The sequence below is a fragment of the Pteropus vampyrus genome, unplaced genomic scaffold (genome assembly GCF_000151845.1).
Source record: "Pteropus vampyrus isolate Shadow unplaced genomic scaffold, Pvam_2.0 Scaffold302, whole genome shotgun sequence".
Taxonomy (NCBI): domain Eukaryota; kingdom Metazoa; phylum Chordata; class Mammalia; order Chiroptera; family Pteropodidae; genus Pteropus; species Pteropus vampyrus.
Window position 1 is genome coordinate 1,304,773 of NW_011889083.1, and position 27,240 is coordinate 1,332,012.

The following is a 27,240-nucleotide window of genomic DNA, read 5'->3' on the forward strand; positions in this document are numbered from 1 at the left end:
AAGGGAAGGTAAGGGATGCCAAGAAAATGTTTTATCTGTGAAAGAAAGTGCACTAGGCTCATAGAAGATGCTGAATAGTCTCTTTCCTTTACTGATGACTATTAGGTGGTGACATTTTTGATAGTAGCAAATGTTTCTTGATCCTTGCATTCCCCATAGTCCCTCACACAATATCTCATGCAGGATGAATGGTCAATAAATATTTGTTGAACTGCATCAGTTTTTTTTTAAGTAGACCCTGATTCAGAGCCATCCCCAATCTGCAAACTAAAGAGGACATAAGTAAATATTAATAAAAGCCAGCCTTGTTTTTAAATTGCCCTCAATTTTAAAGACTAGAGATTTAAAGAAATATTTAGTTAAGTCTCTTTTTATAGTTTGGATTGGAAACAAAATATTTTTAATAGAGGTTAATAAGAGCTGATTGGGTGGGGAGAACCCATAAAAAACAAACCTCCCAGTTCATGTATTTGTGAGAGCCCAAATCCCCAGGAATGAGAAGATTTAGCTAATCTTTCCAATCACATTCTCCCTCCTGCCCCACCCCCATTTCCTTGGAATTATGTTATCTCTGCTCAGTTTAAAAGCTCAGAAGCCTTTTGAATTGAAGAGGCATTCAAAGGACAGTCAAGGGTCACCCTTGGAATATTAAAGGAGAGTGGATTACAGGAGAGGGAGGGAAAGGGAGCAGCTGGGGCCAGTATAGCCGCCACGTACAAGCCCAAGGCAGAAAATGAGAGGAAAACTCCACAGGAGCTGTTGTTGGCTGAAAGAAAGCCACCTGGACTGTGAGGAAGAACAGGAAGTAGCAAATGTAGCAACTCACATTGTCAGTGTCCAGCGCATGTTACTGCAGTTTGAGAGCAGAGGAAAGGAAAACAAATATTAATGATATCAATTAGGCAATGGCCTTTTGAACAAAAATAGAATGGTTCCTGTAGAGAATGTGGGTACGTGAACCTTGGAATATCAAAAGTCAGATATTGTTTTAGCTCAGGGATACAATTCTACAGACTTTATACCCCCTGACAGTTAACTTCTTTCTTAAAATAAAGCTTCGGGATTTACAAAACAAGTTCCTTCTCAAAAGTAATTTAGTTTTCAAAATCTATTTTTGGACTTTTCTTCCATCATTTATAGATATTGATTTTTGTTTTTGTTTTTCAAATAAAATCAATGGATATTTAGTGAAGGTTTATTATGTGCCAAGCATTGTCCTAATATTTGGAGTAGAAGGATGCAGCAATAGGCCTTGATACCTCAGCAGTGGTTACTTACTGATCTTTTGTGGGAGGAATGGGGAGGTGGATCGTAATCTTTTTGAAAATTTGATGAAGGCTAAGGAGCTTTTCCATAATAAAATGGACATATGGTCATACTTTGTCAGAAGAGTCTCAAAGTACAACATATACATCTTATTATTACTATGCAGTCGGTCTTTCTGAGCATTATTTGTGAATTATTTATTTAATCTGCACAACTATCCCATGAGGCATATACTATAATTACTCCCATTTCCTTTCAGGGAAATTGAGGCTCAGAGAGATGTAATGAATTCCTTGCCCCAGGCCTTTCAGTGAGGATAAGGTGAACCCAGGCACACTCACAGGCTCTTTGCTCCAGTATCCAAGTTCTTACCCTGGCACTGTGGGCCTCCAGACATGCAAGATCCTAATGAGGCTGGCCACTGTCGCTCACTGTGGGCCAAGGGGACGGCATCTCTGCAAGCTAGGCAAGGCAGCACTCCGACACTTAATTGCCACCTGCCAGAAAATCATCTTAATATGTTTGCAGTCATTACAAAAATGTGCATGGCATATCCTATGGCTGTACTGTGACTATCCATATGCCCCTGCTGCAGCGCCTGGGCTGACTACTGAGGGTCTGGGATGTTAAGCAATTTAGATCTTACTCAGAAAGTAGTGAGGAAACCATCAGGTTTCAAACTAGATTTTTAGGAATATTAGTCTGTCAGCAGGGGGCAGAATGGAATTTTCTATTTATTTATGGAAATTTGAAACTATAGGGAACTGGACATTTCTTGCAATAAAAGTTTTTCTCCTCAACCGTGTATCTTTTGCCATTCAGAATGGAAGAATAAAATTAGACATCTCCACATATTTAATGTATTATTCATTTAAATGAATATTTGCCTCTGAGAAAAATGATAGAACATTTATAATAAAATTATATTTCTAATATGCTGTGTGTATGAGATGATTCTGCTCTTGAATGACCACGAGATTACTGAGAAGGAGAGTGAATTGTGTAGGAATAGTGTTAGGCTTCCCCTGGTGAGAGGGAGACTCTTCCAGGCTGAACAGGGGCATGGACAGAGCTTGACGCTGGGCTTGTGGTGGGCAGGCCCTGCGCTCATCTGGGGCCACCCCGAGTTCTTGTGCCTTTGCTTGGGTGAACTTATCCCCTGGACCAGTGGTAACTTTTCTCCCATTCAACTTCAGTCTCAGGGAGGAAAAAAAAAAAAACTTACTTCCCTTTTCCCTTTTAGTGTTACTATTAAATTCTTCCATTTTATCCTATAATAAAACAAAGTAACATAAGCATACAAAACCAGACCCACTTCCATTTCAGGAAGCAGAAAATGGTTCAGTGTGTATATGTGAGCATGTCAGACAGATAAGATGAAGCCTTAGTTTCATACTGTGCAATTTCAGACACAATTAAATGTATGTTTAAAACATCAAAAATAACAGTCAAGGTTAATCCTTGCCCTTAGGCTATCTGCTTACTTACCTTCCTTCCTTCCTTCCTTCCTTCCTTCCTTCCTTCCTTCCTTCCTTCCTTCCTTCCTTCCTTCCTTCCTTCCTTACTCCTTCCTACCTTCCTCATAATCAATCAGTCAATCGATCAATCAATCAATCAACCAAAACACATTTATTGAGAGCCTATTTTATATCAGACACAATGCTTGGTATTTGGAATTCTAAGATAAGTCTAACTGCAAAGAACTCAAATATCTCAACTATAGAGTCTAACACTTAAGTATTTTGGAAAGGTAAATAATTATCTCATAGAAAAAAGAGTTGTAATTTTATTGCATCTCTGATGTATTGCAAATATATAATATGGGCATAGCTAGGAAACACTTTTTTCAAGTATACTGAAAATGCCATGTGAAATAGATGAGAGGGACCAATATGGTGTTAAATACTGGGAACGGACACTTTGGTCCTCCCCTGCATCCTTTTGAAGTCTTGGAAGCATCTCCGTAAAAACCTTAAGGCTTTTCTGTTCAGTGCTCAGTTTGAAAACCTTGGCACTAGAGACTAGGCCTTCCCATTCAGTGAGCTATGTCATCCACATTGGCAAAAGTTTACAAACGTGGAGACTTTCTATCTATACACACACACATACACACATTAATTACCTATTAGAATTTCTAAGAGGCTGAAAGTAAGCTTTTTTGGGATAGAAATTGGATGTTCCTCTTTGTACATTTAAATCACTAAATGCAAATTCACTTGAATCTGAGTTATATTCTGATTAAATTCTGATACCTTTTTGAAGCCATCGGATTACGAAGAATGTATGAATATAGGGTATGTGTATGCAATGTCGATACTGCTGTGTAACACTATTACCAAAAGAACAGATCTAGATGAGCCTGGATTGAACTCTTATTGATGCTTTTTTACAAAGGCAGCAGAAATTGAATTGATGGTGCTATTAGGTTGTCAATACCAGTGTCTACCTTTCGTCCCAGATAAGTATATATGAAGCATCACCCATACAGTCATTTTAACCTCTTGGGGTAAAGGATCTATACAGGTTCAAGGTAACGATCTAGATGAAGTGTGCCTAACTGCACAGCAGAAGTTTTATAGAAGTCCAGAACTAGTAGACTCCTGTTCGACTGATTGTTATTTCAACCTACAGATTTGCATTGATAAGTTGTTTTGCTTGTATTATTTGCTTGATTTTGTTTAAATACAGCTGTGTCTGATGCTTTAATCTATAATTGGAGTTGTCTCTAGAGTATAAGCATAGTTAAGAGGATGCAGCACTTATTTATGGTGGGATTAAGAAAGAGCTAGAGACCTTGGGTGATGACTGATGGGAGAAAGAGATTGCATATTTATTTGAGGTTCAACAAAGAGACAAGAGACTCTTAAACTGTGCTCATATGTACACACTTAAATAAAATACCATTCTCTGACACTAAAGCAAATCAGATATTTTGCAGTCTTATCTTACTCTTTCAAGATGATTCTGGACAGTCACCTTAACTAAATAACCCTTAGATAAAGTGTTAGGGATTTCTGAGGGCAGCAAATAGTGTAATTTGCCCAGGGCATCTTCTCAACAGGGGCTCTAAACCCTATTTCACTCTGTAATGACCTTGCCTGCCCCTAAGAGAGGATTTGTGTTGCTAATGACCTACATAAATTCTGTATGCATAACTATCGGGTTCTTTTGGTGGATAGTGGTAGTCAGTAATGGTTAGAGGTAGGTAAGGGCTTGCTACACTCCCAAAGCTTTGATGCCTAGTTATAATGAAAGCAAGCTCTGAGACCAAAAGCTGCCATATGTATAGATATTTATTAAGTACACTTTTATTAACAAAGAATACCAAAATAATTTGTTTAATTTGTTTGTAAGCTTGAAAAAATCATAATTCTGTATTTTCAGTGAACTTAACATACCTTACATAGAAGATTTATTAATACAGATTTAGAAAGATCTGAGAAGCAAGATCTGTTTCAGCATCAGGCAACTAGAACTCTCTGCCCCAAAGATCCGACACGGGACAATTTGGGGATCAAGCCTTAGTCCCTTAGCCACAAGAATGTAGATGACAGGAATGTCTCCAAAATATTTTAGCTAATACATATTTCAATCTCCATTAATGTTGATTTAACTCAAAATAAGATAAATTATACTAATCAGCAAAATGCAGGGAATGGTGGACAATGAACAGTGAGGGAGTGGTGGACAGTGAACAATGAGCAGAGGCAGCTGAAGAATTCATGGTGGCTAAGCCCATTGTGGGGTAGTCCTGATTAAATGCCAGCCCTGGCACATGAATATTGATTAAGGGAAATGACTGAGGGTAGAGCTCAGGGGTCTGAAAATCTTTTCTGTAAAGAGTCAGAGAATAAATATTTTAGGTTTTGCAGGCCATAAGGCAAAATGTAGGCTGCTTCCTGAGAAAAGAACATGACCTTGGAGAAGCAGTTCCCTTCAGACAAAGGCAAGTCCTGGGGAAGGACTCAGCTGTGAGACATTCTCAGCCAACATCCTTGGCAGCTGGTAAATGAGTGTATTGGTCTCAAAAAGGAGATCTGGATGGCACACCACAACACCACTACAGCATGTTCTCCTGTTCAAAATGGAACAGGAGGGAAAAGTAACCCACAATCAATTGTATGCTTTAATATGGAAAGCAGTGTGATGGACAGTGGTCTATCAGTGTGACATTTTCTATCTTTCAAAGCATATTCATATACATTATCTGTACATTACTTCACTCTAGCCTCAGAATATGGTCCTTGAGATATATAAAGCCTTGTTTGTATGGAAACCAAGATAGAAGACATGGTGATTCACTTGTGGTCATGCAGGTGCTTAATGCTAAATCAAGGAGCAGCCATGAGGTCTCCTGAAGTCTCCTCAGTACTGCAAACTCTAAACCTAGCATTTATTTTGAATTTTAAATACTCTGCTTGATTTTCACAGAATACTCATTTATTTTGAGATAGAATTAAATAAGATTTCAGCCACACTAACTGTAAAGTGGAGAGATAGGGGAAATACATAATAGTTGGGAATACTGGGTTGAGGGAGAAAATACAAGGTGGGATCAACATTTTGCTGTGAAAATCAAGGGTATATATGTTTAAATTTTGTAGTTAAGTTCATTATAATGTAAATTTATGTCTCTTTATTATTTATTAAAATGTGAGATTTTCTGCTTTTCTCAAAACAATTTTTGTTTGCAGTATAGGAAGTGACATTTAAAATAAAATAATCAGTGGAGGGGGGAATTTATGGTGTTTTTAGTGTCTTTTGATCTTCATTAATTTTCAACAATAAATATAGATAACTTACATCAACAGAAAAAAAAATAAACTGTGGTCTTACTTCCAAAAGTCAAATAGCATGTTTTTTGTTTTTTGTTTTTTTATATTAATGGAAGGAGGAATACTCTGGCTCTTCACAACCAAGTAAATTGTTTCTTTGGATTTTTAAAGTTAGCCTGTTTTATTTACATTTTTCTAAAAGCCTTTCTGATTGCCTGTTTCATAGTTGGTTTGTATGTACATAAAAATATGCTGGACCTAGTTCAAGTTTAGTTTAGAGGGGTATGGGTATTTCCATTGCATGGCTGCCACTGAACACGGATGCTTTGCTAAGTTAATAATCTCGCATCTTTAGTTTCTTTGACTATAAAATGAGAATAATTATGCTTACGAAAACTTTGCTGGTTAAATTATGGAAGGCTTTTAGCTGAATTATATCTTTGTTTACCTGGAATTATTTTTTAACAGCCTGGTAAAAGCCCAAGTTGAGTTCTATTTTTTCATACAGTGTTCTATATCTGCTCTTCAAATAAAGGTTTTATAATAAAAATACACGAGGACATCTTTAATTAAAAATTATATTAAAAATATTGGGAATTAGTATATGATGAGAATATATAGTTAGTATGTACTAAGCTGTGTGTAATTGTATATAAATAAACTGAAAGGAATATTAATTAGGTAAAAGTTATTAGAATGTGAGACAGATGTGTACTTGTTGATGACTTCTAGCCTATTTTTGCAAAATTGTTAAAAATTAGAGCTCTAATCTGTATTAGCTAATTTACATTAGCTGTAATCTAAGTGGGCACATTCTAAAATAAGTTTCAAGAAGCACTAGATCCATTAGATAATATAATAAAGATAATAAGGGAAAGCCCTTCCATGGTCAGATAATTTTGGGAACTGCTAGGTGAAGCAGAATTGAATTTGTTTCTTGCTTGGTAGACTTTTCAGGTGTGTGCATGTGATTGCAAAAATCTTTTGTTGTAGAATATCATCTGGGACAATTATTCTGTCTCAAATTTTCAACAATACATATATATACATATATATACATATATATATATATATCTTACATCAATAGAAAATAAAAACATAAAAATAAATTATGATCTTATTTCCAAACCAATTTTCTTTGGGAAATACTGTTTTATGGCAACCATTTCATTTTCTAGATGAGAAAACTAAGGATGAAAGTGGTTAAGTGGTTTGCTAAGTTTATGTAGAGAATGAACCTAAATGAATACCTGGACATTTGATACTGCCTGATATCCTGTCTACTATACAATATTGCTCTACGAATTTCACCCAAGGAGTGTCAGACACAGAAGTGTTTTGTTCCTAGAATCTGAAGGGAAGAAAATACTATACACAGCATGCTCTGGGAATCTGTTATCCAGGGTTTAACATCCTTCACAGTCCATAATTTAAGTTCTGGGAAACCCCATGAGTTTTTAAGTCCGTAAGCCTCGTTTTTTTCATCCAGTACCTACTGTGCAATATAAAAATTGTTGATCTTTGGAGATGAATCTACTAGGGTTGAAAATACAGCTTCACCACTTATTAGCTGTATGGCCTCTCTGAGTCTCAGTCCTTTAACCTTAAAATGGGATTAATACCTGGCACAGTTTGGGTGACATTAAATATATCTGAAGTGCCTATCTGGTAAAGGCATTCAATAAATGGGACATATTTTCATTCTGTAACATTTAAATCTGAAGATGATTTAAATAATTTCTGTGTAGTTCTGATGTTGATTACAGTCCCTTCATTGCAGAACATGATGAAATTTGTCTTGAGATTCTGCTGATACAAATTCACTATCCGGCTCCTGGATCTCTGTTGATCCTTATGAGTGTTCTGTATTGGCACATGCCATGTTCTATTCTTACACATACTTCTCATTGTTCTTATTGGATTAGTTACTTTTTCTATGAGAGCTGATAAGCGAATTACAGAAAAGTCCCAACTTCTTCAACTGTAGTTGTGACAATGTCAGATTTTCAAATAGGAAGTCTGCACCAACCCAATAGCTTTTGCCTCAAAAGCTATTTCTGTTCCTGTTTGCTGCTGCAGAGATCTTTGTACATATTGAAGTTGCAACTTGCTTACATTACATTACATTACATTACATTACATTACATTACATTACATTACATTACATTACATTACAAGCACTTATGCAGGTACACATTGGAAAATCCTTTCCTCACTCTGGCAGAAAGGAATTTTACAGACTGCCATCACTTTTGGCAGGGAGAGAATGACTTCCAAGCTGAGTGCTGCTTGAAAGAGGCATTCCTCCCTCACTTATATGACTGTATTCAGTGGTTACTGCTTGTGACACATTTTCAAATGGACCCCCCAGCGGCTGCAACTGTGATTAAAAGCTGTCTGCTCTCTGCCTCACTGGGGGTTTCCTGTTTAACCATGTCATGCACACATATATGTGGATTGTAGCTGCATCGTGGCAAATGTAAAGTGCTTTGTAAGATGAAAAAAATCAAATGAGTACTTGAATGACAAACTCCTGAATTTTCTAAGCTCAAGTCACTGAGAGACACTATTTGGAAACCTAGCCATGTAAGAGGTACATAAAAGTAATTTAAAGAAGAGCTAATGGTCAATGAAAATATACCATCTGCCAGTACATGCTTTGCACACATCAACCAGACTGAACAGCTTAAAGATTTAAGTGCACTTGAACTTAGCAGCTGCATTTTAGCTCTTCTATGTGGTTCAGAATTCAGTTTGACCATTCATAGATAAAATAAGAACAGAATATTTTTTGCTTTAACATTATCCAGATATTCACTGATACATGAATAACCATGTTTGGTTTATCATGAAGAGAGTGCATGCCATTCTAAACACAAGTTTACCGTTAACACTACCTTAAAAAATGCTCAAATGAGCAGTGTGGACTGAGAGACTGGGAGTCTCAAAGACTCAAGTCACACCCCTTCCTTTAGATTAGAGAGATTGAGTATTCAATGTTTTGTAGAGTAAAAAGAATGTACTAAATTTAAACCTGGGCTCTTTATTTCACATGATGAGTATCCTTATCAAAACCATGTAATAAAGCAGTGTTCTCTTCCTTACCCGCTCTTCTCCACGAACTGAATCAGAAGAATCCGAACACACATTCTTTCTTAGATACAGAGGAAAGAAAGTTGGGGAAATTTTGAGAATTTTGTGTCTTCTTTCCCCTCTGCCTGCTTCCCCTGGATTTTCAGGAACTCCAAATCTTAGTGACCAAACATGATATATGAAATGCTGATCTATCACCAGCAATTTTAGGCTGACAATACTGTGAATCAAACACATTGATTACATTGATTATATTTCAAATATTTACAATATGGTGAGACAAGCCTAATTTATTTTCTAAAGAGTTCAAGGTAGGTATCATCGTTTCAGAGGGGGGAAACAATAGAGAAATGTTTGTGGTTGCTATCTGCAATAATCTGATGCTGACAGAGAGTAGTATTTTATTTAGTAATTAACAGTATAAAGGGGAGAGGAGCTGTCATGTTGGTTCTTAAGCTGGGGAATGTGATGAAAGATGATATCTGCGATCTCATCCTTTGCACTTGTTTAGGATTGTCAGGATGAGAAATGTCAGCATTATGAAAGCTCCGCTCTGCTCTTGATATGATAAAACCCTTCAAAAGCCAGTTTTTCTCTCACCCTCGTCCCCCTCCTTTCTTGCTCTTTCTCTGCACTTGCTTTTTTATTTATCCTGTTTTGTTAGATGGCAGAAATATAATTCTTTTCTTTCTTCCTATTATAAGCCACCATTTTTGTTTTATTATATGTTTCACAACCCCTAATGCCCCACTGAAAATTACCTTGTTAAATGACAGTGTTTCAAAGCCATGAATCCTTTCCACCATTCCCTTAGAGGTTTGAAACAGTCAACAGACTGTAAAGAATAAATAATAAAAAAGTATTGATTATTTTGATGACTGTGAGATTCAATTAAGTATTAATTTTGCCCTCCAGTGGACCTATCAAGGTATTCAAAAGGGAGGATTCAGCTCAGCTAAATGTGTGCTGAGTGCTTCAGCCTTAAATAGGGAGAAAATGTGTTTACCTACAGTATTTGAAGAAGAAGTGCATTGATGCACAGAGTCCAATATTTAAGTGCTGTGCAAATTAAGCCCTGGTGACAGTGACATTGTTTTCAGTGGTATGAGTATTGACTAAAGAAGTGCATTTGATGACAGCTTAAACTATTTGTATTGATTAACATTTTCATAGATTATCATGTGTCATATCAAATTCACTTTTCAGGCATGAATACATTAAAAAAAAATAACCACAGGCATACTGCAACCAATGTAATGATGGGATAAGAGAGCATGTGGCCCCACCTGCTCCTGTGCTGGTCACCTGTTTCCTGCTCAGGAACCATTTAGGCATGAACTTGGCAATAAATAGCTCCCAGATAAGCCAAAAAGGGCACTTCTTGCTTTTCTTTTCCTTCTGCATCTGGTATTTGTATCATAACAATATTATGCACCTTGGTTTGCAAATGGAATAAAAGGCTGTACTTGAAAAACATTTCTGATCCTAAAATTCTCTCCTAATGAAGAGAAATCTGAAGATAAAGCAGATTTAAATTATTGGGGCTGAAAGTTTGCCTTTTTTTGGAGGTGATTTTTTTTTTCTTTAATGCTCTGGGTGTAAGATGCTGTAGGTTTCCGAATTATTGAACACAGTTTGTAAGTATTTTTCCAATTCCTTTAAAAATGTTAAAGCCAATTTTTATACATTTTGTCGTGTATTGTTTGCTTTGAAATATTCATTTGATTTGGGGTTAGCGTCTCTATCCCAAATCTGGGACCGACGAAGTCAACTTCTAAGGGTACTTATGGAATTTACATAAGAAATCGCTTTTATTCCAGTGACAGCGGTTTGTGGACTCTTTTCTCCCTATCTCTTTGCTCTGCTCTAGGGATAGGGTTTAATTGCTTGTCCCCCAGGGAGAGGGCTTCTTAAAATAGCCGGCGGTTCCTCTATAGGGTGCGCCTTTCTTTTCAGTGTGTTGCTGAAGTACAAACCCAGCACTTTCTTTTTTCTTACTGCATTAAAGACAGAACAAGGTGTAAAAACATTCCGCACAAAAGCATATCCCATAATTAAAGCTGTGTTGGTTAGGTTGTTTTCAAAGAAGTTCCCCCCCCCCCCCACGCCGCCCCTTCCGATGCCTCCTGAATCTCTCACATGCTAGTTGAGCTTTAATAGGGTGGGGAGTAATGGAGAACTCCTCGGATCTGTAATAGCTCTTCACTTGACTGCAGCCAGCAATAACAGCGGGAGCAGCCAGAGATAAGAGAGAGAGGAGAGAGGGAGAGTGTGCGTGTGGAAGAGAGAGAGAAGAGAAGGGAGAGGGAGAGAGGACACGCACACTAAAGCTGCCACTTTTTTCCTCCCCTTCACTCTTTTTCCCTATCCTAGGATCCAATGATAGCTGGACAAGTCAGTAAGCCCTTGCTGTCAGTGCGGAGTGAAATGAATGCGGAGTTGAGAGGTGAGGACAAGGCTGCTACTTCAGACAGCGAGCTGAATGAGCCCCTGCTTGCGCCTGTGGAATCAAATGACAGCGAGGACACTCCCAGCAAGCTCTTCGGTAAGTCTGTCTAGGTATTTCATTTCAGTCCTACCATGTTGTCCGGAAGAGCAATCCACACATCCACCCCTCTCTTTTTCCCCCTGTTGTTCATTCAATTTTCTTCTAAGTGCTAGAAACAGAAGCTTCACATTTTGGAGGGGCCGAGGCACTGAAGCCCGTTCCAGCTGGCTTAGGAGAATGTCCTCCAAACTTTTCCCAACAAGGAACTTCCTCGCTGCCCATTTTGACTTGTCAAATATTGCTGGAGTCTCCAGGCTAGAAATTATTTTGAAAAAAAAAAAAAAAAAAAGAAGATGGTAATAATAATCAGGAAATCAGTTCCATTGTGAGAATTGGTTAGCATTTATTGAATAAATATCGACTCGGTTTCGGGTTGCTTTGCAGCCTTTTGTTAAGGGGAAGAAGAGTAAAGTGTTATTATCTGGAGTCAAAAGACTGGAGAGGGGAACTGGAAAATATCAATACAAGTCATTCTATGCCAGGTAAACAAAGATGAGGGATTGTTCAAAGAAATAACAATTAGAATGAATATCTATTCTTTTAAAAGGGTGATGAGGAAAGGAAATAGGTCCTTTGCATCCCTTCCCTGGCTCTCTCCCCTTTAACAGATGTTTATAGCCTCATCCTAAGTGCCAGACAGCTCAGGACCTTTCAGGAATCTTTGTTTCATAAACAAAACAAGAACAAGCAGAGTGCTACTCCAGCAAAGACATCTGTCATTCAAACAGATGACACTCTGTAAGCCAACTCAAGCAACTGTGATCTCTAATCAGAAAGGGGAGTAGGTTGTTGAGGCGCGTGACTGAGTGATAGATGTTGATAGATGTCTCTCCTGGAGAAGCACTTTATAAGACAGAGTGGCATTCGGCTTTCAGTACAGTTGCTCCTGAAACACTTGCTTTTAATTATTTCCCAGTGTTTATATGCTTATATCACTAAATATCTATCTACCTATCTCTAGCTATCTATAATACATGCTACTTGTTTATACATACATATACTAACCTGATATGTATACATACATGATTTTATAATATTATATAATGATTACATAGGTATATATCAGGCAGATAACTGCTTGGTTTCATGTTAAAAACAGTTGTGTTTCTGAACTTAAAAAAAAAATCAGTGCATAAACTGCTTTGTTAAGAAAGTCATTAATTCAGTTAAAAAAAAAAAAAGCTTTATTTTTATTTTTTAACCTGTAGAAGGAAAGAAGCTTTGACAGTTTGGCAACTCTAGGCCAGCTTCAACAGAGGAGATTTCCTCGGATTTCAAGCACTCAATCAAACATTATAGGGATGTTGCAGAGAAACTTTCTGTTTCAAATATTCTATTGGTAAAATACTATTTTATAGTTAAGAGTAAAATAGATATCAGTTTAAAGAAATTCTGTTATATTACTCTTTCTTCAGAAAGCAGCAATTTCACCTCTGACATAAAATTTTCATACCAAGAAATTAAGGTTTTAGCATTTTCACTCTAGAGAAATGTTTTATTGTAGTCAAAGTTTTTTCTGTGTAGGAAGAGTTATGTTCGAAAAGCTCATTTTATTTCAGGGCTTAGTGAGAGAAGTCATATAAAATTGTAAATTACAAGAAAGCAAAAGCCAAGCTCCAGATACTCTCTGATGATGAGTATCTAACACTAAGCACTCTGACTTTTCAAAAGTAATCAATTGTGTATTCAGTGTAACTGCAGGTAATGGACTATTTGTTCCTAAACTTTCCATGCATTTTTAAAAGTAAATGTATTTTGTAGACTTTGACTTACAACCCCAACTTTTCCCCCTCAATTTTCCCCCATCGGTTTCAATAGAGGGATAATTAATTTGGTTTCTCAACATTCTTTAAAAGATTTCCCTCCATTAAAAATTGTTATGTCACGTCTTACTAACTTGCATATGTAGAGAAATAACTTTAAAAAATCCAGGAGGGTAAAAAAAATTTGAATTAAAACTTCATTGAAAATATATCTTAAATGGAATCTTTATGGCTAACCTAGGAATCATAGTTTAGTTTAGAAATCATAGTAGATTTAAGAAGGCACTTATCTTCGCTTTGGTTTTCTCAACTTCTGATTTTGTGAGAGAGAACCCAGAACAATCTACATCTTATATCTGATATTCCTTATGTATTCGCTTAATTTTATTTGGTCTATAGAGTGCTTTTCAAACACAATGTGAATATTTTCCACTTTCCAATTAGGTAACTATGATATCAATAGATGAAGAGTTTTGAAAACCTGAGAAAAAAACTGGAGACAATATAAGACAGAAAATAGAATGCACGTTGGAAGGAAAGTGCTCCTACGTTCTCTAAGATTTCCTTAGCTATTAGATCTATTATGCTCTCAGTTTTTAATATCACTGGGACTTGAGAATTCTAGTTTACATAACAAATTAAAAGTTTCCAGAATAATTCTCTTCCAGAATTTTCAGTAACTTTGGCAACACTTAATGGATGATAACTTAATGAACCATTATTTTATTTGACATCAATATGTTTGAGATTTTTTTTTTAACATATAGTGTTGGTTATACTCTTCACTTATAATGAAGAATTATATTCTTCCTGAATAATTGAGAGCATCCAGGTTTATCTCTAAATAATGATTTTCTAACATATTCTCTTACACCATTATTCCTATAATATCTGCACTGAATTACTGAAAACTGTGCTTCTATAATGAAAGAAGCAGATTAAAACAAATCGTGTGCATCTTGATATGTTTACTTCCGTGGAGATACATTAAGCAATACCAGGAAATAAGAGGAGCTCAGTGTTCTACTGTACCTGAAATTTCAGTATAAATGAATTTCTTTGGAGCTTATTCCTTCTTCTGTGTCTTGTTCAAATTAGCAGTCCAGAGGATAAGTCTGTTTCTCTCACAGTATGGCACCCTCAGCACAAAACTGCAGGAGAATGGCTAATACTGATGCCCTCTATGGATAAACAAAGGAAATTCCAGGAACCATTGGGCCTTTTATGCCTCCCCTTAAATTGCACCTCTGCACTTACAGCATCCAAAGGGAAACATACTGTGCAGAATGTTTCAGTGCTCTGAGCATCTCAGAATACCAGAAGGAGAAACCAGAAGCCATATGCCAGCTTAAGTAGAAAGTTCAGAAAAGCGCCCTTGTGTTTTATAGAGTAATTACAGCAGAGGTAACGTTTTGCTTAACTTGAACAGCCATGGAAACTAAAGTACACTTAGGAGAGATGACTCCACATTTCATTGAGAAACATATGGTTAGGTAGTTCTCTGTGATATCATTAAGTGGTGTATTATTTACTCCTGTAAAGCCTGTAGAGTAACTATCTCTTTTTTCAGTTCCTGGTTGTATTATGCTAAGCTCTGAGCTGTAGGAGACAGTTTGGAGAACAAATTTGCATGTCAGGGGGTGTTGTTAGAGCATCTGGATCTGTGTCTCACTGTGTTTCAACTGTGTGATCAAATGAGTGATGCCACACAGAGACAGTCATTTAGTATTGACTAGTAATGTACATATTCAAAACCATTCTCAGAACTGGACTTTGATAAACAATCTCAATGGAAGAGGTTGTTCTTTTTCTCTAGTGAATTTATAGCGCTTGTGTCAATGTGGTGCTTCATTTTTAGTTATGTCTATCAAGAATTCAGTATTCCACATTCAGTCAAGTTGGATGCTAAAATTCAAATGGTAGCATCAAAAACTTGGTCAGGAAAATGGCCACAGACAGGATAAAAGTAATATATATCCCTAGAAAAATATCTGTAGTAAAGTTTGCCCATGTAGTCTCAGCCGAAGAAGTGAGACCACATAAAACATGCCCTAAATATTTTCTTCCACATATATATATATATGTGTATATATATATATATACACATATATATATATATGAAATTTAAAAGATGATTTATTAACAGTTTTCATCCTAGGAATATTTTTATTGTTTCAAGTTAAACCTCATGATTGCTTTTCTTAAAGTCTCAACTACCTTGGGCGGCTGGGTTGGTCTCTGTGCTTTGCTTTTCAGTTGTACCACACTGTACATGAATTGTGGCACATAGTTCTAAAGCCTTGAGCTGAGATGTAAACAGAACACTATTTATAAACATTGTACCTGAAATAAAAATTGGTGGTTGGTTTTCTCTTATGATATTGTGTTTTTCTACGCTAAAAGAAATTGCATGCAATGATACTTGTAAGAGTGGGTATTTTCAATGTCATTTATCTATGAACTATTGGAAAAGGGTTGAAAGTTGGGTCACTGATTCTTCCTTACTAGAAAATGTACTATCTATAGCATAATTTTTTTTTCTTTTCCTTTCTGTTATCTTTCTCATAGAAACATGCATTATAAGATTTTTTTTTTTAAATTGCCATCCAGTTTGACTTGATTAGAATTTATGGCAGTAGAGTCGTTTTCAATGACAAAAGGATAAAGGACTAAATTGTCTGTCACCCCTTGAAACAGTGGTCTCTGCAGGTCAGGGTGGAGGTCATTGGTATGGCATTATGGGGATTGCACTTTATGTGATGCTGTTTCTTGCTGTGCATAAATGGAGCCTTCATTATGGCATCACTGTCTTTATTACTTTATTTAAATGTCTCTCTCAAGGTTTCAGTGCCTTGGGTATTTGTAATATTCTGATAAAATACGCTAGGGCCAGTAATCACGATATAGGGCTTAAGCCCAATAGGGACTTAGCTGGGAAGTGATGAGGAAAATTCCCTAGAGAAATATATTTATTTAAAATACTCATCATGCTTCCATATTTTTAAAAGTTTCAATATTACATCAATTCAAAATTCATACTATTGTTCACTGAAGAAAGTGTTTTGCTAGGAAAATATTAAAACAGGATTTTTTTGATCAACTAAATAATTCGAGTAATGGATTCTATGCAAAACAGTTATTTAAAAGAAACCAGTAGAAACTTGTATTTGTGTAAGTAAATGGGCTGCATGAGAAGGTATTTGTCAAAAATCAGTTGTGGTTTGATGGCCAAATAAGCCCTTGTGCTGCTGTCTGACTGCTTAGGGGAAAATGCATGTTTAGATACATTTCTTAACATTTAAGAAAATCTAATGCACTGAGGTATTTCTTTAAAAAAACTCAGTGAGAGTCTGTGTGTTTAAACAAATTAAGTTGAGTGTTTTTTTTTGTTTTTTTTTTATCCCAGAAACCATTGTAATACGACACTGATAAATAAATCCACTTTAAATAGCAGGTGTAAGCTTTGAAATAAAAATAACTTCATGTAAAATGGCAGTGGCGTTCAAACTTTTCGCCATATTTGTTCGTTGAGCTATGCTCATTTCTAAGTGGCATTTTAATGGAGGACAATACACTATCTGAGACATAAGATTTAGTGGGGACCTTTTTCGTGCCTTCCTTTTCTGTCTCTTTGCCATGCCTGGAGTGCTCAAGTCAGACCTCTGTATAAAAAAGAAAGTTCAATATTGCAGTGTCTGCGGATGCTACTACATGGTAACACATTAGCAAATCCAAATGCTGATACAGTTTTACATTTTTTCTCTTATTTTTAGTGCTATGATTCTTATTTTGTTTTTGTTGTTAATGGTGCCAAACAACTAGAAATAAGATAAAGTATTATAAATTACATTAATCTGTACCATCATTCATTAAAATGACTCCGTATTAGTCTTTTTAATGTCTTGGGTATTTCTGACTTAAAGGTTACATGACGTTATAGTGTTTTTGTAGTTCGTCCAGCTCACTTTATGCCATAATTAATAAATAGAGGGACATTCCAGGTTCCAGCTCCCAAGGCTCAGCCCTTAAGTAGATTGCCTTCTTTCTTAATCACCTGATTTAATTTAGAGTTAGCAATATTCTTCCCAAGAACTGACCAAATAAAATTTTCTTTCATTTCAAAAATGAGACGTAAGTGTCTGTTGGAAGTGGACCTTGCTTGTTATTAGACAGTGAACAAGTAATTTGTGAGAGAACTGGTACTTTCTTTGATTGGCGACCTTGCTGGTTTATGTTTGGAGATTAATAATACATCAGACATTCACACATTAAAAAGAAAGTAGATATGAAGGAAGAAGGGTGGATGGAGGTGCAGTTTCGCTGCTGGGCTGCTGCTGATTATTCAGGCCTTCCCCGGAACGGAGACTGTTGGAGGAGCAGTCACATTTGCCCAAATACGCACCTGGCTCCACTTAACATGTTTCTTGATTTTCTTATGCTAAAGAAAAAGATAGCAAAGTGTTTATACCAATCTGGCACCCCGTCAGGGGGCAATCTGTGTAAAGTTTCCTGCTGTCAGGTTAATAAATTTTTAAAAAATATCCAAAGGCAGAGGTAGCTGGAGAAAGCTCATAGTAACAGCTGCCATTCTCCAGCGAATGGGTTTGTCTTTAATATCCAGAATGGCTCTGGATTTTTCTTGTTTACTGTCTTCCTAGATTCTATACTTTGCTGGTGTTTTTGTCCAGTTTTCCTTTTATTAATGCCATGTCTGTCTTATTTTTTAAATGTTTATTATTTTAAATTTCAAGTGTCTTTTTTTTAGAGGGAAATAAATGAGCATACTTTGTTTCAATATAGTATTTTACAGCTGCATATATACCTTATGCTATGAGCCTGGATGAGTTTCTAAATCTGTCAACATTAGACTTTTGGGGGGAATATCTTTAAGTAATATTTACATTAAAATTCATAAAAAAGTATTTGGGCTTTGGCAATATGGGGTCCTCTGATGTCTGTCATGTTGAGCTGACTCAATTTTTTAAATGTAAACTTCCACCTTCTGATTCTCAAAGTCAGCATTCATAAAAATATGAAACAAGTGCAGACTAGTTTGGTAACATCTCTTTATGTTGTGACACTATTGTGAGCTATCAAAAATGGACTAAGCTTTTCAATGTGAACATAGGTCAGAAAGAATAGTGCTGGATCTGTTTTGGTTGAAGAAAGTTTGTCATTCTCAGAGAAATGGAAATTAACTTTTTCTGTAAGTATTGAGAGATCATTTTTAGAAGCTGCCTCACCAAGATGCATAGTTCCTGACATCTTTTTTGATAGTTAGCTGCTACTTTGGAAAAGAATCGTAGTATATTATATGAATGTCTATATTTTATTTGAAAATTTGAAAGAAAATTTATGCTCAAACTTCTCTTACAATCTTTCCTTTTAAAGCACTTTTGAGGTCCTATATATGGCAAGAATATACTGTTTTTTTAATTAAAAAATTAGCAACCTGAAACAACATAACTAATATAGTCTCTGTCACTTTTATTTAGAGGACTACACTGTCATAAAAACTATTTGAAAAAATGAGGAAAATTAATAGATTATAATTAGAGAAACTAAGTAATATCATTATCCGTAAACAAATTACTTAAGTTTCGTTCTACTAAAGACCATTTAAAAGTGAGATTCTATAATAAAATCTTCATTTATTAAGATGTTTAAAAATATTCTTAGTAAATAACTAAGATAAAACCTGTTAATTCAGCCTGAGAATGAGGTAGAATATTAAGGTATTTTTAGGACACTTATAATGTACAGATGATAGCCAACATAAAACCATTTAACAATTTAGTGAATGTGTTTTTCCTGCTCTATAGTATTTGGTATTAATTAGCAGTTCCCTTAGTATTTTATCTTTTTCTGTAAAGTAATCAATGTTTTCTAGATTGATGTACTTTCTAAATATCTTGTTTTACTTTAATTTCATCTTGTTAATGAAGAAAAAAACTCCTTCCAATTGTTATAAAAGTGTGTGAAGCCAAGAATCACATCTTTAAAGATTAATATTAATACAGTATAACATTGTACATTTTCCATTTTCTTATCAGTATCATACTTTATTTTTGCTTTGTTTCCCTGCGTTTTTGTTCTTAGGCACTGTAAATGCACAGTGAGTAAATGAGCTGCTTCCCATGTAAACGTGTGTGTGTGTCGACGGTGTGTTCTCCACACTTTTCCTTATGTTCACATGAGACTTCAAATTGTCTTACTGAGTTTTTAGTATGTATGTATTTTCTTTATCATAAAATTAATAAAAGCTAGTTTATAATAAGCTTTATTTTTGTTCATGCTATCCATACATCATTTAATGTACTTCTCCTATATTTATGTATAGTATTGAAAATAAGTTTCCAGACAAGCTTATCAAAATTAATAGTTTGCCAATAAAGAACAACTAATTATATTACACTATTGCTTCAGGCATAGTTGGGCTATATTCTAAGTTCCAGTGTCTTCTTTGAAGCTGCTATTCACTGAGCAGAGGAGACAATAGGATTTCTCAGAAATTTATGCAGTTTAATTCAGTAAAGAAATTTGGAGGTTTCTGCACGATTTGATTTATAGGAAAAAAATATTTATATAACTTGCCCTAGCTAGGGAAGAATCTTGGAATCTCAATATTGGGAACCTAAATATTTGTCTATTTGTGAGATATACATATAGGATAAACATCTTTTTCTTTCTTTTTTTTTTTTTTTTTTAGATAAAAGTCATTTGTTTAATAGTTACTAAGCATGATTTTTGTTACCCATTCTTGTAAGGATTCTATGTGCCTAAATATACATTTACATGTACACATAGCAAGACAGATTCACAATAAAGAAATCACATTTTAATTACATGCTATTAAAATAGTGTGGTGTTATTCTCTTTTTGCAGTTCTTTATGACCACATATGTGGTGATACTAATATGGCAAGATTTATTTTTATAAATTAATGGTTTGGGGTTACTTATTGCATGAGAGAATCATCACTGTTGAAGTTGAAAGAGGTCGAAAAAGCATGAAAAATTATTAATACAGTGTGAATTTTTACCAATAGAGGCTAGAAGAGAATAAAAAATCAAATGGAAAAACACATTACCCTGTATTTAGGAATGTATAGATGTGCAAGTGGTGGGGAGAGGGTGAAATGCCTTTTTCCAAACCTACATATTTTTCCTTTAATATATCTAATTTTATTTAGCAAAATATTGTAAAATAGAAACATGTCCAAAAGGAAGCATACAATCTGCAAAAGGAGAAACATGAAAAAAATATTGAATAAAGCTAACATTTAATAGATTCAATTATATTCATGTAGTACACTGTAATCTGTGCCAGGATAAATATTCAGAACAGGGCTCATCTGGATTATGTGGGAAACCTTTCACAAACTTTTGGAAAGAAACACACATCATTGTTTTAGGTGTCGATTGGCTCATCTTTTTCTGGTTCCTAAGATTAAGGCAGGTTTTATTCTTAAGAGTTATCTAAGAAATTATTCAAATTTTCAGGAATACTGGTCTATATCTTTGCTTTTTAGAATCTTTACTTCTTCCATTAGATTCCATGTTTATAGTAATTTCCTAACAATCTAATCAGAATCTGCAAGCAATCAGAAAAGTTATAAATTAAGCATCATGCTTTTAAAGGGATTAATGTCAATAGATGCCTGCTTAAAAACAAAAACAAAAACAAAACAAAAACAAAAACAGAACTGGTCAGATTACAGACTGCTGATTGCACTGAGATAGTTGCACTAGCCTGGAATGGCAGCCACTCGTCTTGTCATCTGTTGTGTATCAATATGTTTTTATAATGATACAATAACCTGAAACCTGTAACAGTTTATGGTCCTTTGGAGAATTCTTATGGATTCTTAGAGTGACGGAGGTCTGAGAAAAGATCTTGAAAGCTTTTACAAAATCTTGGCTGGGTGACAGAAAATGGGCATGGCTGTGATTTAGCTGCTAAGGAATTCTATTGACTGGAAACATCATTAAACCTTAAGTTAAAACAAAAACTACAAAACAAATGATAGATACAAAGAGTGGTAGATACCCAAAAGGACAGCAGAAATTAAAAAGTGCTGAAGGGTCTGAGATAAGAGGCAAAATTCAGCAAGCCCGACATTGCTCTTGATAGCCAACTTAGAAATGGCATTTTTTAAAAATATTGTTCTGAATATTGCAATGTGCATTAGAAATCTGTATTAGTGCATTTCTTTTGTGAAATCTATGAGACTTGGTTGTTGCTTTTTCATTTTCCCTGGCTATTTTTAGTCAATGATAAATAAAGAACTTAAATTTTGAATCTGGCACCAGTGAAATACAAAACCAGAAATAGCAGAAAATAACCACGACTAGTAACTCTGTATCAGTATATGCACGTAGACCTCAGTCTTCTTAAAATTGTAATAGTGCTAATTTCTATGGGCTTTTTAAAATATACTTCCACATGAGCTCTCAAAAACCATAAAAGTGTGGCATGTAAAGTAAATTGTTTGTCACTTGCCGACGACCTGCCATATTTATTGTCAGGAGAAATGGACATTAGTTGGAAAAGCAGTTGTTAAAGGCCAAACAATTTTTAAAGATGGCAAAGATGTGCGAGGGTTTTCCTTTTTCTAACAATGAGCCACCCCTTCAGACATCAAAAGACAAGATAATAAGACACTTCAAGCACAATTCAAGATTATATTCAACATCTAAAGGCTCATCTCTTGTCAGTTTGCATTTACTCTCCTAGGGATGTGATGCTTCTATCATCTTTCTGTCAAGAGGAGTCTGGCAGAAGAGGCTAGGCTCTTATTTCACACACTTAAGGTTTTTTTTATCAAATAGCCCACACTCTTTCTGATTCAGCCAAAATGGGAAGATAATTTGAAGAAGGTCATGCACAAGCACAAAAATCTCATATTGATTTGTGTGATTAGAAGGCATTAAAATTACACGTTTATGTTAGTTGCTGAGATGTTTTGTCAGTTTATTTGGTAATACACTTTTGCAGCCTAGAAAAAAGATGACTTAAAATTTAAAACTACATGGCTGAAAATCTAAACTGTTTCCTTTAATATGACCATATTTGAACATTTAACAAGTGAATATAAAAATAATTTAATATTTTTGGTTTAATAATATTTGAAATTAGCTTATATAAATACTTCATGCAATGTAAAGGCAAATGGCACAATTGTACCTATCAGAGGAAAGAAATACATACGTGAAATCATTTTTGAATACTTTAAAAATTGATTTTATATATTTACTATATAGATAAAAGGTGATGACATTTTCAATATAAATGTAGTTATAAGGGTACTTTATAATAGCTATCAAATTTTTAACATTTTACACTTTTTGAAATTACAATGTCATTATATTTGTCATTTTATGGCATATTTAGTATGTATGCCCTTTTGCAGAGAGGGTACTAAAGAATAAAGAAAGGTATTATTAATTATTATTATTATTCTCTGTCAAAATTCATCACATTTCCTCCTTTGCATTCTGATAGTCACAAAGCCATACAAAGAAACATTCTCTTTTTTTTGGAGAAGACACACCTATAGAAGTTAAAAGAACCAGCTTTCCCTCTCAAAATAAAACAACTGATGAAAACTAAAACCATGATCTCCTCGGATCATTTCTATATTGTATCTTCGAAATTACTTTTCCTAGGAATTTTTATCAACTCTGTGTGTTTCCATTTCTTATATTTCTCCTCTTTGCTGTGAATCATTTTGAAACTGACTTTCTTATTTCTGTACCCTTTCACCTATAAAACAGAAAGGAGTTGTACGTATATACAATGGAACTGCAGCACAGTATAATAAAAAAGAAACCCAAAATTTGTCCTGTTTTATATGTAGGTCTTTTCTATACTATACAGTTTATGCGTTTCACATTTAACAATGAAGTCATCTACTCAGCAAATAGTTGTAAGCACCTACTCTGTGGCAGGTGCTGTGCTGGTTCTGGAGACTTGGTGGAGAATACACCAGACAGAATCAGTCACCTCATTGAGCTGGCCCACTATACTGGATGCCAAAGATGCAAAATGAACAAGGCACTGTCGCCCCACCCTCAGATAGCCTACAACCAATATTACATATTGACATTCTATTTACTTGCTTCATTATTTTCTGTGACTCTTCAGAAAATCTTAATCTCCAAACTCATGCATTTCAGAAGTTGTTTATTGGTCAGAAGCCTAAATATTTGAGAAAAACCATTACTCCCAAAAAGTGAGAAAGAAGAAAGAATTATTAAGTGATTCAGGACAAATTACATTCACAATGTTTTCATCATGGAGTTTGGTGCTTATTGCTGCAAAACACAAATGCAATTCTTTAGCAATTGTTTCTTAGTCATGACTGAAAGGAGAATAAACTTTTCCTCCCTGTCTCTACTGTCTCCATTCTTCTTCCAAAATTCATGTTTGCTTATTTTGTAATATAATGTAGTGAGTCAAGGCTCTGGAGTCAGGCTGTTTTTCGTTAGCTGGTTGGTCAAGTACACACAGGTTCAAGCCTCATCTTCCCCATCTCTAAATAGAGGTATTAATGGCACTTAACTCATAGGGCAGGGTGGAGGTTGTAAGGAGGTGACACGTATAGAGCCCTTTTGAATGCCTGGAATATAACTAGCTCCGAATGAATGAATACCAGCTGTTCCACACTTTATTAAGAGTTGGAAGCGAACTTTCCTTTTTTAGAAGGAATTTGATTACTTTTTAGCAATGGATATCAGAAAAGCAACAACAAAAACTGAAGCCTTCAAAAGTAACCATGTTCCTTCCTAAGGAAGTATCAGTCCCCAGGGCTTCCTTAGTGAAAGAAGTTCTGGGGAATTTTTTCTCCTGATGACAACACCCCTTCCTTCTTGAGGTAATTAGATACTGCTTTCTCTGAAAGTCCATTCAGGAAAGGATTCAGACTTATAAACAGATGGCAAGCAGTTTCTAGAGGAGACAGTAATTCACAATCATCATCTTGGAGAGTATATAGGCAGGGTAGTAAGCAAGGACAGAAGGGGGCAAGTTTACATCTTACTCTCTAAATTTAAAATATTGGAATTTCAAATCACTGAGATTTAGGGATTTGAAAAATGATTTTGGTGTTAATAAACAATATGAAACCAGATGTCTGTGGACAAGAGCAAACACTTCTCTAACTTGTAGTTCAGTTAGATACCCTGGTGGCAGCCTGACTTTAGGCCATGTTTCTCCTAGATGTGTTAGCTACCTCTTTCAAGGGAATTTGCCAGCTCTCAGGCCAAGTGCTTATTTCTTTCTGCCTTGACTTCATTATTGCCAAAACTAAGAACATAGCATTTGCTTCCAATTAAATGCTCAGAGATCTTTCGGAGAATGCTTTTGTTACCAAATCAAGATGAACTACACAAAATTCTAGAGCAAGAGAAACATCCCATTGAAGTCACGTGAAGATAGAGGAAGAATTGCACAGCAGGATTGTAATCAGGGTTCAAATCACTGTCCTTGACTTACACAGAGGGATATTTGAACATGAGAGTTCAAGTAACAATTTGATAGGGTGTTGAAGATTATGGAAAGGAAGGCAAATAAGGTGCCTGCATATTGGGGTGTTTATTTCTTTTGAGGAGGTGTTTATTAAATGTGAATTCCTTTCTCCCACTTCTCAGAGCAATAGTGTGTCTTTCTCAGGTCTTAGAAATGACCCTGTAAGGAGTGTGGATCAGATATTAATGATCAGATGAAGGAGGAGTTTTGTATGATAAGATCTGTTTTCCTAATCTAAGATTCTCCAAAAAAGCCAAAACTCAGGCTAGATATAGAGAGAATTATCTCTGCTACAGAAGTAAAGAGAGTTTGATTAGGTCATGGGTCTCCTCTGTCCCAGTGGGGAGCCCTTTTCTGCCTCCAAAGAAAAGCTCTTCTCTCCAAGGGTTAGTTTTGTATTAGGTACTGGAGCATGGCTGCAACTAGAAATCCATTGTGTCTTCCTTTTTGAGGGGGATTTTTATAGCCAATGTTTAATTGGTATTTTCTAATCTTTAAGAATAAGCCCTTCATATTAAAAAAAAATAAATAAATAAAAAATAAGATAACCCCCCCAAAAATCTTTCAGTGCAACACTGCTAAGAATTGAATATGACGTGAACATTTAAATGGGTTAAATTGACATTTGAAGCCATTTTTAGGGAAAATACATTACCTTTATTAAGGACTAAGGAAAATATGTTACCTTTATCTGCAGACTAAGCTAATAGTGTTTTTTTGTTTTGTTTTGTTTTTTTAAACAGCACCTTGCCTGAATATGACTTTAAATTAATATATTGAAAAAATATATTTGAACCCTTATTCGATTACTTTAATTACACCATTAAACCATTTCATTTAAATTAAAAAATATATTTAAGAGTTGAAATTTAGAGATTTTGGTTGAGATTACTAAAACCTACTTCCTTTTATAGAAACGAAAATAGTCATAATCACTAAGAAAGCATCTTTGTGTTGTTGTTGTTGTTATTACCATAGCGATCCAACATGTTTCAAATTACATGTTTATTCATGCCCCATTCACATTTATTCAGAAATTATTGGCACTCCTAAAACCATTTATTCAACATGTGTAGATTGATGTCGACAGATATATGGTGATATTGAAAAGTATTAAATCATGCTTTCAGATTGAATTAATGTACATGTTTGTGTTTATTTTACGAACAGACAAACTCTCTTTGAAGCCAGTGGCAATGACCATACCCTATGAATAATGTGTCTTTTGACAGTTTGGGCTTTCTTCACTGAGTGTGTAGGATGTTTTGTCCTTTAGGTACCTCAGCTTTTGTTGCTGTTTCCTGTGTCATTTTGTCAATGGGAAACTAAACAGATCTGTCTCCACTTGGCTGTGCCACTAGTAGTGTCACCATGGAAAGGCTAATGTTGGGAAAACTAATATAAGATTGGACTCTATTAAGGGATTTATATTGCACAGAGGGAAGAAAAGCCACCTCTTCATACTATGCTAAGGATTGAGTACAAGTTTATTTACTGAGCCTCTCATACAGCTTTGATGTACCTCTCCCACACCACTCCCTTCTAGCTACCACCCTGAAGATACTTTCATTAAGCACTGCACTCTACAGCTGAATCTTCCAATTTTTCATATTTTTATAAAAGTTAAGTTGCATTCGTAACCTTTCCTGACTAAAAGTCAGTACTTAGTCAGTGCTTCTTCTAGGTAAGATTGTTTAAAACAGATTTCCCTGTTTTTATGCTTCCTGGTGGTTCAAAAATCCTCAAAATCTTCGAGACTTTAACCCCTAGGAATTTGTAGCATACCTTCTCCATTTAAATATTAAAATAGGCTTGCTAACTATTAAGTACTGTTTGAGGTGATTTGCCCCCATGAAAATGGCAGTACTTTCATACCATTCTTATGAAGGTCACCTTGGTTCTTGGTCTTCTGATCCTTCAGAAATTCATTTTTTTCCTATCAGATATCAGCCTTTTAGAGAAAAAAATCTATACAATCTATATAGCAGTACGCTGTTAGCTAATATTGCTTCGCTTCAATTAGGTTAAAGGGCCAGGTGCAAATAACTATTTCATATCTTTATGTGTTCTCTAAGTTTCTTATAATGAACTCATTGAGGGGTTAATTTATTCAGAAACACTTATTTCATGTGTCCAGTCTGCTGCCACCCCACTTTTTTGTGGTTAAAATATTTAGGCTAAGGTTCTTGATTCCCCACATTACAGTGAATCTTGCCATCCCTTGCTTTTCAACTATTCTATCATTTTTAACCTCTTTTACAGCCTT

General features: G+C 35.3%; 1 protein-coding gene across 2 annotated transcripts in view; it reads left to right on the forward strand.

Annotated features, from left to right (window-relative positions):
• Positions 1-27,240, forward strand: part of POU6F2 (POU class 6 homeobox 2) — a 462,677-nt gene that overhangs the window by 97,884 nt on the left and 337,553 nt on the right. For both annotated transcript variants that reach the window (XM_011376695.1, XM_011376696.1), the window contains exon 3: positions 11,508-11,679. In XM_011376695.1, coding sequence (XP_011374997.1) covers positions 11,508-11,679 — 172 coding nt within the window. The remainder of the gene's footprint in view (positions 1-11,507; positions 11,680-27,240) is intronic.